Source organism: Cricetulus griseus, chromosome 5, assembly GCF_003668045.3.
Source record: "Cricetulus griseus strain 17A/GY chromosome 5, alternate assembly CriGri-PICRH-1.0, whole genome shotgun sequence".
Taxonomy (NCBI): Eukaryota; Metazoa; Chordata; class Mammalia; order Rodentia; family Cricetidae; genus Cricetulus; species Cricetulus griseus.
Genome location: NC_048598.1, coordinates 50,225,154 through 50,243,263, shown reverse-complemented (window position 1 = coordinate 50,243,263; position 18,110 = coordinate 50,225,154). Strand labels below are relative to the sequence as shown.

The 18,110-nt window shown below is 36.4% G+C and overlaps 1 protein-coding gene across 5 annotated transcripts in view; it reads left to right on the top strand.

Annotated features, from left to right (window-relative positions):
• Dennd1b (DENN domain containing 1B) overlaps positions 1-18,110 on the top strand; it is a 226,575-nt gene that overhangs the window by 122,722 nt on the left and 85,743 nt on the right. For all 5 annotated transcript variants that reach the window (XM_035444915.1, XM_035444914.1, XM_035444911.1 and 2 more), the window contains one exon: positions 9,758-9,883. In XM_035444915.1, the coding sequence (XP_035300806.1) occupies positions 9,758-9,883 (126 nt within the window). The remainder of the gene's footprint in view (positions 1-9,757; positions 9,884-18,110) is intronic.

The following is an 18,110-nucleotide window of genomic DNA, read 5'->3' as shown; positions in this document are numbered from 1 at the left end:
TTCAGCAAGTAAAAGCTCTGAGATGGAGCAAGAGCCATTTGTTGAAATAGGTGTTTTTTTTTTGTTTTTTTGTTTTTTTTTAATATTTTAGGCAATTGTTCAACTCATCTCTAATAAAGTTCTCATTTTCATCAGTTTTTCAACATTGCCGTTCAGAGCTCCACACAGTTTAAAATGGTGAATGTTTTAAATAAGATCTGATAAAATTCTGAATGATAACAGTTTATGTGTGATCTACATTAATAAATATTTTGGAAGCCTGAAAGGTATTACTATTGGCCCTGTTTGATTAGTTAGTAAGTTAACTAAGATTTAAAAGGGGTCCCTTCTAAAGCGTCCCCCACAGCATTTAAATTACGCTTACAGGCAGGGTGACCGTGTGTGCATGTGCACTCTATTACTGCTGCATATTGACCAGTGGCCGCGGCTGCTCAAAGGTCAGTGGTCACAGTTGTCCTGAATTACTAGTTCTCTTTTCCTGTGGACCCTCTGGTGCGTTGCATGCTGTAATCTTCTTAATGGCTTCATTCCAATATTCACACATAATATTTTAGATTTATTGACTGTTAGAAATACTACCACGCCAGTAGCACTTCCGCTGCTCTTAAGGTATTTAAAATTGGAAAAATAAATCAGGGCAGGCTGCAGGAATCCTTTGTTTTCCTTTTGGGAAGAAAAAAAAAAAACGCCTTTCTTCCTGTTTTCTGACAAGAACACTTGCTTTTTGATTTCATCATTTCACTATAGATTTGGATCATCAAAACAAAACAGAAGCTAAATGTTTTATTGGGAATGATTTTAAGGATGTTATTTCACAGGAAAACTTCTGAAGACAGTGACACACTGAAACTCTTTTGTAGCCTGTGTATGAAAGTATTGTGGCTTTATTTTAGTAATATGCCGTGCAGACATTTTAAACATATGTAGTTGGAATATTTTGAAATAAAAGAGTAAACTTCAGGGCTAAGTAACCATCAATCAAAGTTAGTGTTATGGTAGTGTGTTTAGGAGAATCAGAAGAAAAGTTCAATTATATATAACAGAGTAAATTTCAAATGATTTCATTTAATTTCAGAAAATGAACTATTGAAATCCCCCATTCCATATATTTATAGGCAGATTTAGTTTAATTATGTAGTAATTTAAAATTTTGTGTTTCTTACTTTTACTGTTCATTTTAATTTTTGTCATTATTAATACTTTCTAATAATTGGGGAAATGTTGCTGCTATTCATAAAGTAAGAAGGTAACCTATTTACTTGCTGGAAAATTAGGCTAATAATTAAAATTATAGTATAATTTAGGAAGTGTACTCTCCTAGGAATGTTAAGATCAGCAATTATAAACCAAGTCTTATAGATGAAAGCAGCCCAGAGTTGGCTGACAGCTGACAAAGCTACTTGTATTAGAATATTCATTACAACAGGCAAGTGGTTTTTGCATAACCATCTTTAGATAATTTTAATTTATTAAAGAACAAGTTTTTATTTCTGTAAGAAAACTGAGGCACAGCAAGTATATTGTTGATAGCTAGGACTTTAGTGGATAAAGTTGGTGTTTGTATCTATACCCCAAATAGTTCTTAGTTCTTCACAGTAAATGTGAAGTACATTTCTGAGTAATGCGGAACTTATTTACAGTTTCGCTCACAATCAGCCTGCTGTTCTTACCTTGCTAAAAGAATAGCAACATGATATATTTGATTTAAAAATTCTCAGCACTTGTTTTTTTAAGATATTTTATCTGCAAGTACTATTGTTGGAAAATAATTGTTTTCTGTGATAAAAGTTTGTAAAAGTATCTACCGCCTTAAATGTTTTACTGTGTGGCAATCATTATAATTAAACTCGCATTTATCAAACATGTGTACCTTTCCATGCTACCTTAGGCACTGTTAAACTGGGGCACATTGTGATAGGATACCTAGTTTTGGTATAAAATCTTTTAATTACTAAAATATTAGGGAACACTTCTTATAAGTGGCCTAATGTAAACTATCACACTGTTACAATGGTGTTGTAAATAGCCTTTGTAGGAATATGCTAATAATTTGTTTGTGATATGAAAAGTGAAAGGCACAAATTACCATGAGAACTAGAGAAAACCTCCAAAACACAAACTTGAAATTAAATTTTTGAGTAGCTACATTTGACAGTTTATTTATTTGGAAATCAGTTTAGAAAAGAATTGGCTATTTTAGAAGATTTTTAAATTAATTTAAAAATTATAAAGTATACAAGTTTTATATTTGGCCATGAATATTATCAATACATGTCTGATTCATTGACTAGATCCTCTAATTTAACATGAAGGCTTTAACAAGTTAAAGGGCACATATGTGTTATAAAGAAGATAAGGCTCCGACCTATGTTTTCAGTCCCAGGTTTGTCCCAGCTCTGCAATAGTCCTGATCGTGCTGAATGGTCAGTGACATCTCTAACTAATGCCAGCGGTATTCTATACTGGAAAGATAATACCACTTCCCTCCAATTAGAGCATGCCATGGAGAACATTAGTGGGTAGAACAGACTCAAGGAAACAAGCCTGGTTTCCGTTGTCCTTGAAGACGTCTCTGCCTGCTCCTCCTCAGCTTCCAGGATTCTGGCACCAGTTGTCCAACTCTCTCCTGCACCAGCCTCTGTGTTCTGCTTTGTAAAGAGTAAGCACTGGATGAGTGAGTGTGGACGAGAAATACAATTACACTGTTCAAATATCTTGACACAGAAGTTTGCTTTTTAAAAATCTCTATGTAGTAATCATTATATAAGGATATTTTCATTTGATTCTCATAATGGACTCCCCCCCCCCAAAAAAATGGAAACTCAGAATCTATTTTTTTTATGCAATTCAACATTTTATTTTTTGCCTGCTGGAAAATGCTCACTGGGAGGGCATTCTAATTGTCTTTGAAAACTCATCGTCTTTTTAAATGATTATTTTCATAGATGTAGTCATTTCTAAAATAAGTTTTTTGTTTGCTTCTAGGTAAAATATTCCAGATTTTACTATTTCCCTACACTTTTCTCATTATATAGTTTTAATACAAGGCTTACATACAAAAAGAGGAAAGAGAAAAACAAATACACCATCTTTAGATGTGCTTGTGAATATCTCAAAAAGTTTTACCCTTCTGTCACTTGTTTTTTGTTTTTTTTTTTTTAGTTCAAGTTAGGGAACAAGCTTGTTTCACATGTAAGTCCCTTCTCCCTCTCCCTCCCCTCACTCCCATCCCTCATCCCCCACCCCCAATCTAACCCCTACCCCATCCACCCACTACTCCCCAGGCAGGGTAGGGCCCTCAATGGGGGCTCTGCAAAGTCCACCAAATCTTCCTGTGCTGGGCCTGGGCCCTTCCCCATGTGTTCAGGGCCAGAGTGTATCCCTTCACGTGGGATGCTAGCCCAAGTTTTTACGGACCCTCTTCTTCCCATCTCTCTATTTTGTAATTTATAGAGTTAATTTATTGTTGTTACTTTCTGTGACTTCCATTGACTTCTTCTAGCCTTTCATTTTAGAGGATTTCACCTCTCTCTTGCACTCTCCCCATGTGCTGTATTAGCAGCAGCTTTTCTGTTTTCTTTTTTTCTAATTTGGGGTGGCAAAGAAATGGCAAACTTTCGTTTTTGTCCTTCAAAGTTCTCTCCTATTTATTCTAGTCTTTTAAAGCCTTGACTTTCCCATACTGAAGACACTGCTATGGTATGCAATAGTGAGCGGATTGTCCTCAGAACTGTTCTGAACTTTGCTGGCATCATTATGAATGACTTTGTGAATTTGAAGTGAATTCTGATCCTGATGCCCATTGCAGAGGCTGTGCTTGAGTAACCTAAGTTAAGGTAAAATTATGCTTAGAACAGGTAGTGTTGTTCACTTCATGTACTCTTTGAGGCATTCATTGGCTCAGCATGTATTCATTAAGCACTTATGTGTACCCATATCATGCTGAGAGCTGATAATATAGTAGTGAATAAGAAAACACATCAGTTTAAAGGCAGACATTCATTTGATAAAGACTCATCTAGTATTATAGATCTAGACAGATGTTAGAAAGAAAAGGAGCAGGTGCACACAAAGAGATTGGCACACAGTCTTAGGGAGGTAAGGCCTGCTCTAGACTTAGATGCAGGGAAAATAAAGTGTTGGCTTCTATGGTCCCTGAGGAATTGCCTTTCATAGTAACACACAGGGTTTTAAGAGCTCAGTATTCCTCCCTGGGCTAATGTGACTGTTTCCTCTTGGCCTGGGGGAACCTTTTAGGATTTGTCAGTTCATTGAGTGCGGAATTTCAGCTTTAGCATGAGTGACGACAGGACCCAAAGCTTAGTCTTTGTTTTCATTTCATATGATGCACATATTCTTTTGTATAATGCTGTTTGTTTCTACTTTAAGTGATAAATCAATTAGGGTACAGGTTAAAATGCCATAACAGAGAGAATTCAGCAGTATTGATCAAAGTATTTATTTTCCAATAACAAATGGCCATCCCTGAAAGTACATTTATAAGTAGCAGTATACAGACCAAACATAGAAATGTATATGCATATATATATACATACATGCATTTAACAACTACTAATGAAAAATGAGGCCATAGATTTGAAAGAGCAGAGTATATGCAAGGGTTTGAAGGGAGGAAGGGCATAATATTGTAATTATAATATCAAAAATTAAGAAACAATACTTACAAAATTATTAAACAAATGAAATAATTAATTTAATTTGTTGTTAATAAATTAATAATAAAATATTAAATTAAAAAATATTTATTGTCTAATAATTCAAAGGAAAACTGTCTAGAACTGTGGGCAACTTCCCTTTCAAGGTGTGATATCAACTCCAGGGTTAAGATACCTGTTTCATTATTTGTTCTCTGCTTTCTAAGAAAGTAGAAATCCAGGTAATGTACAAAAAGCCTTGTTCACATTCCATTTGCCTGGTCTTACACCAAGTCACAGGGAAACAACTAGGTTATACATGCATTGTTCAGCATTTGGGACTAACATTAACAAAGACAGGGAGAATTGATGTATGTGACTGACACAGCTATCTCTACTACCAGGAAGCTGAGGTGAACATAATTTTGGCCAAGCTTAGATACCATTTTATCAAAAACTTAGATAAGTCTTTCATAGCACAGCTAAGCACATCATGTCTTTGTGTAACAGTGCCTACATGTGAGATGCCTTTTTAAAAAAATATTGTTCCATATATATGTATATTTTTTATATTTGGATTTTTATATTTATTTGGATTTTATATTTATATTAATATTTTTATATTTGGATATGTGTGTATGCTTCTAAATATATAAATATAACCTGCTTAGTCCATATGGTGTTCCTTGTAGGTTTTCAGTGATGACCACTTGGTATGGGATAATTAAATATGCTCTTCCCACTCAGCATTGCTAAATTACCTAGAGTTCTTTGTCTATGGTTGAGGCCGTGGGATTTCCTCTATCCATGTTAGCATGTCTGTTGGTGCTACCCTTACTCAGCTCATGTTTAGGCATTCATGTTGGTGAGACTTTATGGCTATAGCTTCTGAGATTGTAAGAGTCACAATCTCACAGCAAACTCCCTCTTCCTCTGGCTCTTACAATCTCTCTGCCCTCTCTTATGCAATGATTACTGAGCTTTAGGTGCAAGGGTCGTCTTGTAGATGTAGCAGTTGGAAATGGGCTCCAAAATTCTGTATTTTGATCAGTTGTGGGCTTTTGCAATGGTTTTCTCCATTTGTTGCAAAGAGAAGTTTCTTTGTTGAGGAGTGAGAATAACACTTATAAATAATACTTAGATTATAGTTAGGTGTTTTGATGTTTTGGTGAAGTGCTGGTTTCATTATCTATGACTTAACTATTTCTGGTAGTTAGCCATGATATGCATGCCATCTATGCTCCCTTAGGGTCACCATGCCATGCTGATCACTGTTGCTCCTTTAGGGTCACCATCCCTGCTGATCACTGTTGCTTTCTTAGGGTCACCATGCCATGCTGATCACTGTTTCTCCTTAGAATCACCATGCTGTGCTGACCCCTGTTGTTATAGAATACTTTTATGCTTGCCCTTCACCATGATTCTGAAAATAAAATCAGAATATCTAGGTAAAAGTTAGTTTTCTTTATCACAGCAATGAAGAGAAAAACCCATGTCCATCCTCACAGACTTAGTGACTTCCTTGTGTCATTATGATGTACACGTACTCTTACACTCTAGTTGTACCCATTTCTCTGTTTACTTATGCACTTCTCTCTTTATTCGTAGTCACTTCATTGCTAAGAAGGAACATGTGGACAGTTGGTGTCAATATCATCAATTTTGCAGTAAACTCCCATTGCTCCTAATGCTGTGAATGCTGGGTGGAGGCCCAGATTGTCCTTGTACAAAGGGAACTTAAATATTTGAGAAGAGAAATAAAGTGTTTATTTCTGAAGATTCTTTTTTTGCACTGAAGATTTTTTTGACCTGTGTGTATTTAACTAGACAGAGAATATATTTACAGGCAGAGAACTGTCTAAAAATAAAGTGTAGTAAGAGCTGTGACATAGTCTTTAGCAAGTGAAGGTTCAGCATAGCTTCCTTTTCTGAGGGAAAATGATTAGTGCTTTTTCAGTGTAACAGGATTTGTGACAGCAGCCCCATGACCAAAGTCCTAAATATTGTTTTCTGAATTCAGTTACATGCTAATGTAAGTTTTACAGTTCCTTTGGAGGATGTGCATTCATTTCATACCTAAAGGTAGAAGCTTGGAACTAAAGTAGAAAATGTTATTTCCCAGAGCAGATACTGTGAAGGGTGCAGAAGAGACACCATCAGAGGATAGATTAAAAACTGCTAAAAGCTAATTAGCACCAAAGGGCAATGGTAACCAGTGTTGATTTACTGCAGGGATCTGAAGGCCAGTGAAAACAGCAAGGTTTGACACAGTCAGTTTATATTACATGAATGCACTTCTTCCTAAAATGGAATTTTACAAACAATTTCATTTTGATAGACTATTACTGAGCATCTATATTCACACATAGAAGTCTTGAATTCAGCTGCCTTTCTGGCCCCTGGAAATCAGATCTAGTGACAGGTATGGCAATCTAGAACAAGCCAAGGGAAAAAAATCTTTGTGATGTACTTGAAATAATATAGAAATAAGCAGAGAAAAAAATGGTACATTTCTTGCTAGGAAATTTTGTGTCTCACATGTTTATATGAGATTAGATAGGACTTACAATGGTACTAACTGAGAGAACCACAACGAGAGCCACACAAGTCATCACAAGTTCTCTGAAATCTCATTCATAAATTCAAAGAATAGGCAAAATTGATTTAATGATATATTTTATTTCATTCTATACAAAACAGTGCTTCAAAATCTAGTCAGCATAAAATTTGTTGAGTTTCTTTATGTGCAGAATCTTCTAGGTGTGAGGCCTGCTTTATGTATTTGGAGCAGTTATACTCTTGGATGGGGACATTCATTTGGTCATGTGCCTGATGGCTGCCATTTTGGAAAGCTAGTTATAGAACAGAAATTTTCTTTTTTTTTTTTTTTTTTCCCTCGTATTCTGGATACTAAAAGAGTTCCTAGATGATTGCCATGTGACTGACTGACTGTAGAAGTGAAGGTTGTATCCTCATTTGGCCAGAAAGGGCTTGGTGCTGTGACTAGTTCTCAGGATAGCTAGGATAGCAGTTACACAGCCCAGGGCATGGTAAACAGAAGCCTGGGGGAGTGTGTGATGCCTCTCCATTCCACTAGAATGTGCTGACTGCCCTAACAGTAGTATTTCCTTGTTTTATGGAGAACCAAATTGTCAGTTTTACTGAAAAGTAAACTTGAACTTTTGCAAAGATACAAGGCATGGCTTTTGTAAATAAGTGAAGCTTTTGTTTCATTTTTTTGTTGAAAGGATTTAGTTTTCATAGTATTCTTAGCCATTGGATGCATATTCCTTATATCGTAATCTTTACAGGAAGGACAGTAATCAAATATATATTTTGATATTTGTTTCCATTTTCTTTACATGTAGAAAAATAGCATTTCAAATTAGAATAAAGGACATTAAGTCTGAAGTGTGTTTGAACTGCGTTATTGTTTGAATATGTGGATTACCTAAACTAAGGTTAGATTTGAATAATAAAAGCTTCTCTGAAATGAATCTGGTTTAGCACTTTGTGGCTAAATGAATTAGGCTCTAAACTTTTATCTGAATCTGTGGAGCTTGGATATAAATTGAAAAGATCACAGCTATGGGGAGAAGACTTATACCACAAAGGCCTTTCTGCATAGATTATGAATACCATAACTCAATAATTTTTCAAAACTATAGTTATAATTGGACCCAATGGGGGTCTGTTTCTTTGATGAGATCACAGTAACTGTGACTTTACACTGGAAAATGTCACTACTGTGAAGGTTTATCACCTGTAGAGCTGGTCTTTCCTCTGATGCTGTGTTCATTTCTCATTAGCATTATTCAAAGTTTAGTTGTTAATTAGGTTCACACTTCAATTACAATCATCATCTATAAGAGTAGTCAGGACTACTTGAACAAAGAAATAAAAATATTCCCCTTTGCACATATGTAAAAGATAAATGGTATCTTTTATTATCTGGTAGTTTATACAGCTAATATTGTTATGTTTGAGGGAGCAATCTAGTTAAAATTCCTCTCTAAATTAGTGTTTATTTCTGTAAGAAAATAGAATGTAACTTCACAGTTTTCTATTGAAAATCAATAAGGAGTATATGAAATTTGGTGTTTTCAATGTACAGACTATAGTTTTCCATTTTGAATGAAAATAGTTAGTGAAATGAATATAAAAGAGTGAGCACCCTGAGTATGAGCTCACTTAAAGCTCAGTCCACTGGCCTCTTATACTTGCATTTCTAAAACACATAGCGTTTAAAATTAGAATAGGCATAACCTAGTGTAAGTTTGACAACATTTCAAATTTTTCATGTTTCCAGGTCAAACATTAATGTTCAAATTTCTTTCTAAAAACATTAGTATTTTGTCCTGATTGCTGATTGGTGTGGCAGTGATGCAGAACTCGAGTCCAGTATGTGGACACTAGATTTGCATCACAACTCTCCCTCTGAGTAGCCCTATAGTGAAAGCAAACTGGTTCCTATTATTTGTCCTAACTTTTTTCATTCATAAAAGAGAATATGAATGTTTTCTTAGGAGAATGTGATGAAATTTAAATGAGACAATATATAACATTTATATTACATAATTTTCCATTCATGATACGGTCTCTGTTACTTTATCTCTTCTCTCTTTTCTTCTGATAATAATAAAAAGAGAAAATTACTTATGCAAATGATGCTTCCAAACATAAAATAAAATTGTAAATGATCTTGAAGGACTCCTAACAAATAACAATGCACAACAGAAATGAATGCTATGGAGCCAGCTTTATCTCTAAACAAGTCGACACACGTTATAATTGCTAAAAATCTGCAGAAAAGTGCCTCACAAGCAGTTTACTGTAAATAATTAAAGCTTATTTATGTCAAGAGGCCTTGGGAAAAAAAAGAGAGCATAAACCAATTTGCATTAGCACATTGCTATCCTCTCCCGCTCTCGTTTCAATTAGCGGAGCAGCAGGTGCTCGGTACAGCTAAAAAGATAAGCTCTCAGGGAGGACGATGGATTTTGGCTGACCTGCAGACATTGCGCTTTGCCTGCTGATTGGGTTCGTACCTCGCTGTACCAATTTCTGAGGTGTTAATTTAACTGTTCCTCTCTGCCATGCAGGTCTCGGCCTTGAAAAATAAGCTGAAGAAGCAGTCCACGGCTACGGGAGATGGAGTGGCTCGGGCCTTTCTGAGGGCGCAGGCGGCTTTGTTTGGATCCTACAGGGATGCTCTGAGATACAAGCCTGTAAGCATTCGTTTCATCACTGTTCTAACTGCCTTTCCACGGCCCGTTTGAATGAGGCAAGGAAAAGGAAACATCTTAATATTACAACTGAAGGAAGTATCGTGGTTGTCTTTTAAAACTCAACAAAATGTGCTCCAGAGCTTATTCTTACTCTAATTCATCAACTTCTGTTTTAGCTCTTTTCATTATTGGTAGCTAATATTCCCCATGATCATTGGCCTGTCACCTATTTAAAGTTCTAGAAGTGGAATATTTACTTTTAAATGAATTGGTACATTGTGTTCAAGCACTTAAAATCACTTACCTGTTCTTATGATAACAAAGAAGCTCAGTAGGCAATAGAACTTAATACCTTAGTTAGGGCAGGTTGAAAGTGGAAGGTAAGAAAATTAGCACTTTAAAACTTGGCAATATTTAAATATTTATTGTCTTCTTGCTTCATAGCACTTTCTAAAATGTGTTTTCCTATTTAGCATATCTTGTCCCATCTTGCCACTTATTCTAATTCCCTAAAAAGATGATTGAATTATAGCTAAGAAGTAAGCTGGTCCAAAATGGTACAAGTCAAGTACATTTGTTTCTTTCTATAGTATTCATTAAAAGCTGTTAGGTAGTTTTTACCAAAAAATTTCTACATGACCAGATGATTAGCCTCATAATGTATTCTTACATTTGTAGAGTGTGTGTGTGTGTGTGTGTGTGTGTGTGTGTACGCAGGCATAAATGTAGAAGTCAGAGGTCACCATCAGGGTATCATTTCTTTCCTTTTAATATGTGAGTCCTGAAGATTTGGCCTCAGGTTATTGGGTATGATGGCAAGCACCTATCTCTGGCTCAGATGTGTATATTTTAAGGGTTAAACACATTGGGTTAATAAGAAGTAGCACAGAGGTCTACCATCAATAGAATTCCATTGCTAGGCTACCTTTAACCCTTAGCCTGTAAAGTATTTGGAAAGTGAGAATTTTTATGCCATCCTGGCCTGTCTTCCACAATTGGTGTGCAAACCTCTTGAACATTATGAACAATAACAAATATAGATGTGTAATAGTGTAATATGCTGTCTTCTGACTTTAGTGGTTCTTTCTGTAGCTCTCATGCATTTCAAGGGTTTTTGAGCTACTTGGAGAAGTTTTTAAATGGATAAATATGTGTACCTCCTGTCTTTATATCTAGTTCTTGTGCTTGACTTGCCAGCTTTGATTCACTGTAACAAAATACCTGACCAAAATCAATTATGAAAAGAAAAGTCTATGGGAAGTTGTAGGGTGGTCCCATTGCTTTTGGGAATCTCGTATGGCAGTACCAGCTGACAGGGACCCAGTTGAGGAGTAAAACCCCATATGTAATGACTAGGACATGAAGAGAAAATGAAGAAGGGGATGGAATCTCTATGTCCCAATTAAGGGCATGTCCTAAATTAATAGAAAACCTTCCTCTAGGCCTCCATGTCTTTTACAGTCTTCCTTTTTCTTCATGGGCTAAAGTCCATGCCTTTAACATATAAGTCTTAGGAAGAGACTTACCTTAACTATAACACATGCTAATCTTTCTGAAATTTATATACATTTGAAGATATTCTGGAATTAAAAATATTGTAGTTCATATACATATTTTATGTGGAGAGTCTTAAAAATTATTATAAGAATCTTTTTCTTTGGGAGAATGGAAACAATCATCCAAATACAGTTAATTACATTCAAATCACTCAATGCAATTAAAGGTGAGCCTGAAGGAAAACCCATATTTTTTTAAAGATTTAATTTATTGAAATCAATATTTTAAAATAATAAGGAAGTAAAGAAGGGAACTTGAACATACACCACTTTGCTTGATTTTTGTTTTGTTTTTTTTTGCTATGTTTACACACTCATTTTTATAAACTAAAATTTCCCTTTTCTCTTAAAGTTTGTAGAAGACTTCAAATGTGAAGAAATGATAAGTTTAAGTAAAGGATTGTGTTCTTAAGTGTTTCAGGTTGTCAGTGTATTGGGTGCTAGATAAGATATTGTGTCCCAACACTAACATGAATTGCCTTTGATTGTATTTACCCATTAGAGTTTCATTGAGCATATCGGGGAATAAAGATTTCCATGGCTCAGAATCCAAGCTTATGAAAGCTGTTTTTTCAGTGCCTGTTGGAATATATTAATTTATCATAGAGTATCTTTCTTGTTAACCAATCACATCTTATTGTGAATTTACTTTATTTATAAATTTTCCCTTGATACTTCTTCCTTTGGTTTTTTTTCTCTGATGTATTTTGGGACCTGGTAAACAATGTTTTTATTTTGCATGCTTTTATGATTCTCTGGCAATCTTTGAATGAAAACTTAATTTTTAAAAATTCACATTTAGATAAATTTCCTTTGATTTTTCTTCATGAGGAATAACTTAATACTTGAAGGAATAATGTTTATTAAGGAAAACAACTTCATTTTCTTATTATAAATAAAATACATTATTAGATATTGTCTTAGTACTTTCTATTGCTGCAACAAAACAAAGGCTGTTAAAGAATTCATTTAATTTGGCTTATGATTTCGGAGGGTTAGAGTCCATGGTGCCAGAGCAAAGGAACAGCTGAGATTCCCCACATTGTGATCCACAGCCATGAGGCTGAGAGAGAGCAGTGGAGATTAGAGGAGTCTTTTGAGATCTCAAAGCCCTACTCCAGTGACATGCCTCCTCCAGCAAGGCCATGCCTTCTAATCCTTCCCAAACAGTTCTACCAATTTGGGACCAAATACTCAAATATGTGACCCTTTAGGGCCATTCTCATTCAGACCACCACACTGCACTCCCTATCCCTTATAGGTTTGTGACCATACCATAATACAGGATGCATTTAGTTCAACTTCAAAAGTCCCCATAGTTTTTCACAGACGCAACACAGTTCAAAAGTTCAAAGAGTCTTTTGAGACTCAAGGCAGTCTCTTAACTTTAACCCACCATAAAAACTAAAAATAATATTGCATACTTCCAACATCCAATGGCACAGAATATACATTATGTTTCAGAAAGGAAGGGATTTGAATACAGTGAGGAAACACTAGACTAATGTCAGGCTGAAACCCAGCAATGCAAACTCCAAATCCTGTAGTTCGATGCCTCATGAGGAAGGACTCAGGAGGCGCCACTCTTCCAGCTTTGCTGCCTACAATGTACTTTTCTCTCTCCCACCAGTTACACTTGTTGTATGCAGCTCTCCTTGACAGGTACTTGTGGGCCTGGCACTGTAATATCTTGCGGTCTCCAATGCAAATCAGAAATCTCCCAGATTCACGCAGTGGCCTCTCAGGGCCTCCATTCAGGTACTCCTCTGCCACAGGCCTGGCCTCAGTGCCTCTCAACCATGAAGGGAGATTCCATAACCCCTTTACCCATGCATCTTTCATGATTCTGAAGCCAGAACCATGTGGTAGACACCACCAAGCATGACTACTAACCCTGCCACCCTTGAGTCTCAGCCATAGCAGCTTTGATTTTTGTTTGTTTGTTTTTTTTTTCTTTCTTTTTAGGAGCCTCTTCTTTTCACAAGTTGGAAACTTAGCTGGCTGGGTGGGGTCTTGCCCTGAGCTTACCACTCCTTTTATTCCATTTCCGATTAGGTCTCTCACTAGTCTTAAAATCTTTTCAGCACAAGTTTTGCCTCCAACATTAATTTCCTAGTGATCTTTTTTTCTTTAAGCTATATATTTTCTATTTTGTTCCACTTCCTCTTTTTCATTGTATACCTACATAAGTGTGATTAGTAATAACTGTCACTAAGGTAGGCTTTGAGATTTCAAAAGACTCATGTAATTCCTTGTGCATGCTTCTCTTGAGCCTCCATAGTTTACATTGCTCTTGGTGTTACTGTCCTCCCAGCTCCTACTAGAATGACTAGTTAAGCCATGCTTATAGTATTGAACACATCCCTAGTGGTTCTAACAGCCTTCCACATTTCTCCAAACCCAGCACTATCAGGCCTGTTATAGCAATAGTCATCTCCCTGGTACCCACTTCTGTCTTAGTTACTTTTCTATTACTGTGATAAAAAACACCATGACCCAGGCAACTTATAAAAGAAATCACTTAATTTTGTTTACAGTTTTAGAGGGTTAGAGTCCATGATGAGAGAGAGAGAGAGAGAGAGAGAGAGAGAGAGAGAGAGAGAGAGAGAGAGAGAGAGAGCCAGAGCGAGAGTGCACTGGTAATTACATGATTTGTTGTAATCCTCTAAACCCTCCCCCAACAAGGCCATATCTTCGATCCTTCCCAAACAGTTCCACCAACTGGGGAAAAAATATTCAAATGTGAGCCTCAGGGCCCATTCACATTCAAACCACCACAGATATTATCTTTGTCTATTACCCAGTGCATAATTCATTAAAAGTGTTTGCTTGTTTTTATTTTAGGACTTATTTGGTTATTTATGTATTTGACCATATCTTTGAAATATTTTGTTAGATATAAAATAAGGAAGGACCAAGTATAGAAGTTGTAATTATTTCATGATCTTATCGCTTTTCATAAATATATTTGGTGTCCTCTGTTTAATAGAATACAATTGGGAATGAAGAACCCTGTAAAGAATTATTACGAATTCTTTGAGTAGACATTGCTTTTTAAAAGTTTTGTGATTGAAGCCAGATAGGGTGGTACACTCCTGTAATCCCAGCCCTAGAGAGGCTGAGGTAGGAGGATCACCACTAGTTTGAGGTTAGCCTGATCTACACAGAGTTCTAGGCCAGTAGCCACGACTACATAGCAAGTCACTGTCTCAAAAGGTTTAGGAATGTTTATTTGTAGGATAGTTGATTTTAGCAACTTGATCAGATTAAGAAACAGCTAGTGAGGCATACTTTTGGTGTGTTTGTGGGAGCTTTTCCTGAAGGGATGGATGAATTGAAGGGGAGGAGCCATCCTGATGGTTAGTACCATCAGGTGGACTGGTATCTAGTCCTAAGGAGAAATCCAGCTGACCACTAGCTTTCTGGCTTGTGTCTCTGCTTGCTGATCTCCTGTGATGTGAGTATGCCGTCTAACAATGTGCACACATGAATTCACAGTAGTTGTGACTGCATTCATAATACTGCATATGATTGAGTGGGAAAGTCTCCTGAAGTCTCACCCAGAACTGGAAACCTGTTGATGCTTGATGGCTTCCAGGGAAGGGAAAATACGTTTTCTTCCGGGATTGAGACCTCTGAGAGACTATACATTCTACAATAGGTGGACCTGCATCTATCCATGATCACACTGAAAGCACTAAGTAGACTCAGTGGGTCTGGGGGAGGGAAGAAGGGAGAGCAAAGACTAATCATGGTACAATAGATGGACCTGCAGCCATGCTCACGCTGGCAGCACTGAGTGGACTCAGTGGATGAGAAGGAAGGATGGGGGGAGGGAGAACACACTTGAGACAGTGGGCTTATGAATTTGAGTGGAAAAAGTTGCAAGGGTGTGGTGGGGAGAATTTGAGGTGAGGAACTATGGCAGATCTGATCAGAACATATAATGCATGGATCGACTTCTCAATAAAAGAGTAATTACTTGGACAAATAGGAAAGGCTTTTATTTTCCTTTGTATGTAAGGAAAGAGTTACAGTGTTCTTTGTTCACAGTTGTGTGTGTGTGTGTGTGTGTGTGTGTGTGTGTGTGTGTGTGTGTGTGTGTGTGTGTTTATGTGTGGTTTTTGTTTAGCACATGCTGTGTGCCTCATACAGTTCTCTTTTAGTCAGTTTGTGATAAATCTGGTGTTTTTCTAATGACTCTACATATGTTGTTACTTTTCTCTTGCTTTTGTAATTCTACCTTTATTAATGATTTTTGATGCTGAAACTAGTGTGCTTTTGAGTTCTGGTTGTCCTAATTTCTTTGTTGTCCCGCTCATGTGGGTTTTCTGTATTTGTATGTGCTTAAATCTTTCAGAATTTGTGGTTTGCAGTGCTATTGTTTCAGTAAATAGTTTTTCAATATTTTTTAAGTTCATGTACTTACTTCTTATTAGAGCTCTTGTGAGATAGTTCCTTGGACAGTAGTGTCCCATGTTTCTTCCAGGCTTTCTTTTTAGTTCTGTTATGTTTTTTATTTGACTTATTTAAAAGTACCTATTCTCAAGTTTATAATTTCTTCTTTCTGCTCGAACTGTTTCTTAAAACTTCGTTAAGTGATGCTTTCAGCACTAAGATTTCTGTGACTCCTTGTAAGTTTTAATCTCTTCTAAAAATTTCTATGTTATATCACTATTTGATCCCACTATTTCATGCTTTATTTTTTGTTGCATATTTGTATATCCTTTTTTTGCTTCTTTTGAATTATTTTTCAGGCATTTTGTATATGTCCTTCACAATTTTCACCTATTTCCAGTGTATTATTGTGTCCTATTGGAAGTGTCATACTTCATTGTTCTTCCATGTTTCTTTCATTTTTTTTTTGTTTCTAGAATTTTTAAAAAAATTTAATGATTCGTTTATTCCTACTTAGATGTTTGCATATTTGGTTTGACTATCTTTTATGGATGATCTTTTAGAAGAGAAGGTGTAACTAGGATTATGAAGGGGTCCTTGCTGGGATGTACCTGACCATGCCCATTCTGGCCCTTAGCAGTGGCTTTTGGTCAGAATGAGTATAGATTTGACATGAGATAGAAAAGTCCCTTCTGGCACGATAGACAGAGTAGAGTGGCTCATTCTAGTGGGAGTTCAGGAGACCAGAATGATAACATAACTGCATATAGTAAAGGCCAGGCTTTGGATATTTCAAAGGGGAAAGGGGACTTTAGTGGGAATTGTGCTATAGACCGTTTAGGTTATATTCTGACAAAGAGTCTGACTTTATTTTGCTCATGACCTGAGATTTGAATGTGACTCTGTTTGGAATAGTGTACTCCTTCCCTTTTGTAACACAAATGTTTGCTGTATGCAGTTGTATATTTCACATTCTTTATTGTACTCACAGTTAGATTGCCTTCAGATATAGAAAAGACTTTGGTCTTCTGAACAATGGTTAAACTAACAAAAAGGAGACCTTTGAGGTTGGATTGACTACAACTTGTGTTATGAGATGCAGTGAACCTATGAGGTGTAGACTAGATTATTACTATTTGACCCTGAAATATCACCCCACAGACTGTTTGACCACCTACTTTCCTGCTTATGGTGTTGTATTATGAAATTAATTATAAGATTATGGAAATGTTAGGGAGGGGGGACCAAACTAAAGGAAGTAGATCTTTGGATAGATATTGTGAGTTGTAGGCTTGCTTAGTTTCTGGCCTGGCTTTCTCTCCCCCTCCCTACAACCCCTCTCTCTCCTGTTACTGAAAAAACATTATACAATATATTCTCATCACACTTTCCCCTCCCCCAGCTCCTCTCAGACCACACTCACCACCACTTACCCAATTCCACACCCTTTTTGTGTCTTTAAGAAACAGGCAAACAAAAACAAAAAACCTACAGGAAATTCACAAACAAAACCCGTATAAAAACACAAATTTGAAAACCATAATATAAAAGAAATGACCAATAAGACCAAAACAAACAAACAAAAACCAAAAGCAAGCTCCAAACATAGCACTGTACTGTGAGACAAACAAGTTTACAATGATTGAGTTCTTTTTGTGTTGGTCATTTACTGCTAGGCATGGAGACTACTCTAAGGTGTGGTTAATATACCCAGGGATACTCCACTGATGACAACTAATTTTTCCTTTGCAAGTGTGTGTTAATTGTAAATAGCTTTTGGTTGAGGGCAGGAGCCCATGGCAACTTCTCTCTTTTGGTGCTGGGACCCTATGTAGCTTGAACCTATGTGGGTCCTGTGTATGCTGCCGTGGTCTCTGATTTCATATGTGCATCTGAGCTGTTGTAGCTTGAAGAAACCATTTCCTTCAGTCCTTCCCTCTTAACTGTGATCACACTGTAATCAGTGACCTCACTGCCACACCTTCCTCATCATGTTGATAATCCTGCCTTCTGTTAAGTCATTTCAGTCAGGTACGGTGTGACAGTGATGATTAAAGTAATGGGTACCGGTGGGATATATAGTCTTTGGTGCATAAGTGTTTTGGATTGTATTATGAGCACACAAATATAGTTTTTGTGTGATTGCTTTTCTTTCCCTCAATATTCCAAACAGCAAGATGGAATATATTATATTGGAAATATTTCTTGATTTATCTATCATGTGGTTTTATTCCATCTTGTCATTTAAAGTAGAACTTGGTGGTGTAACACAT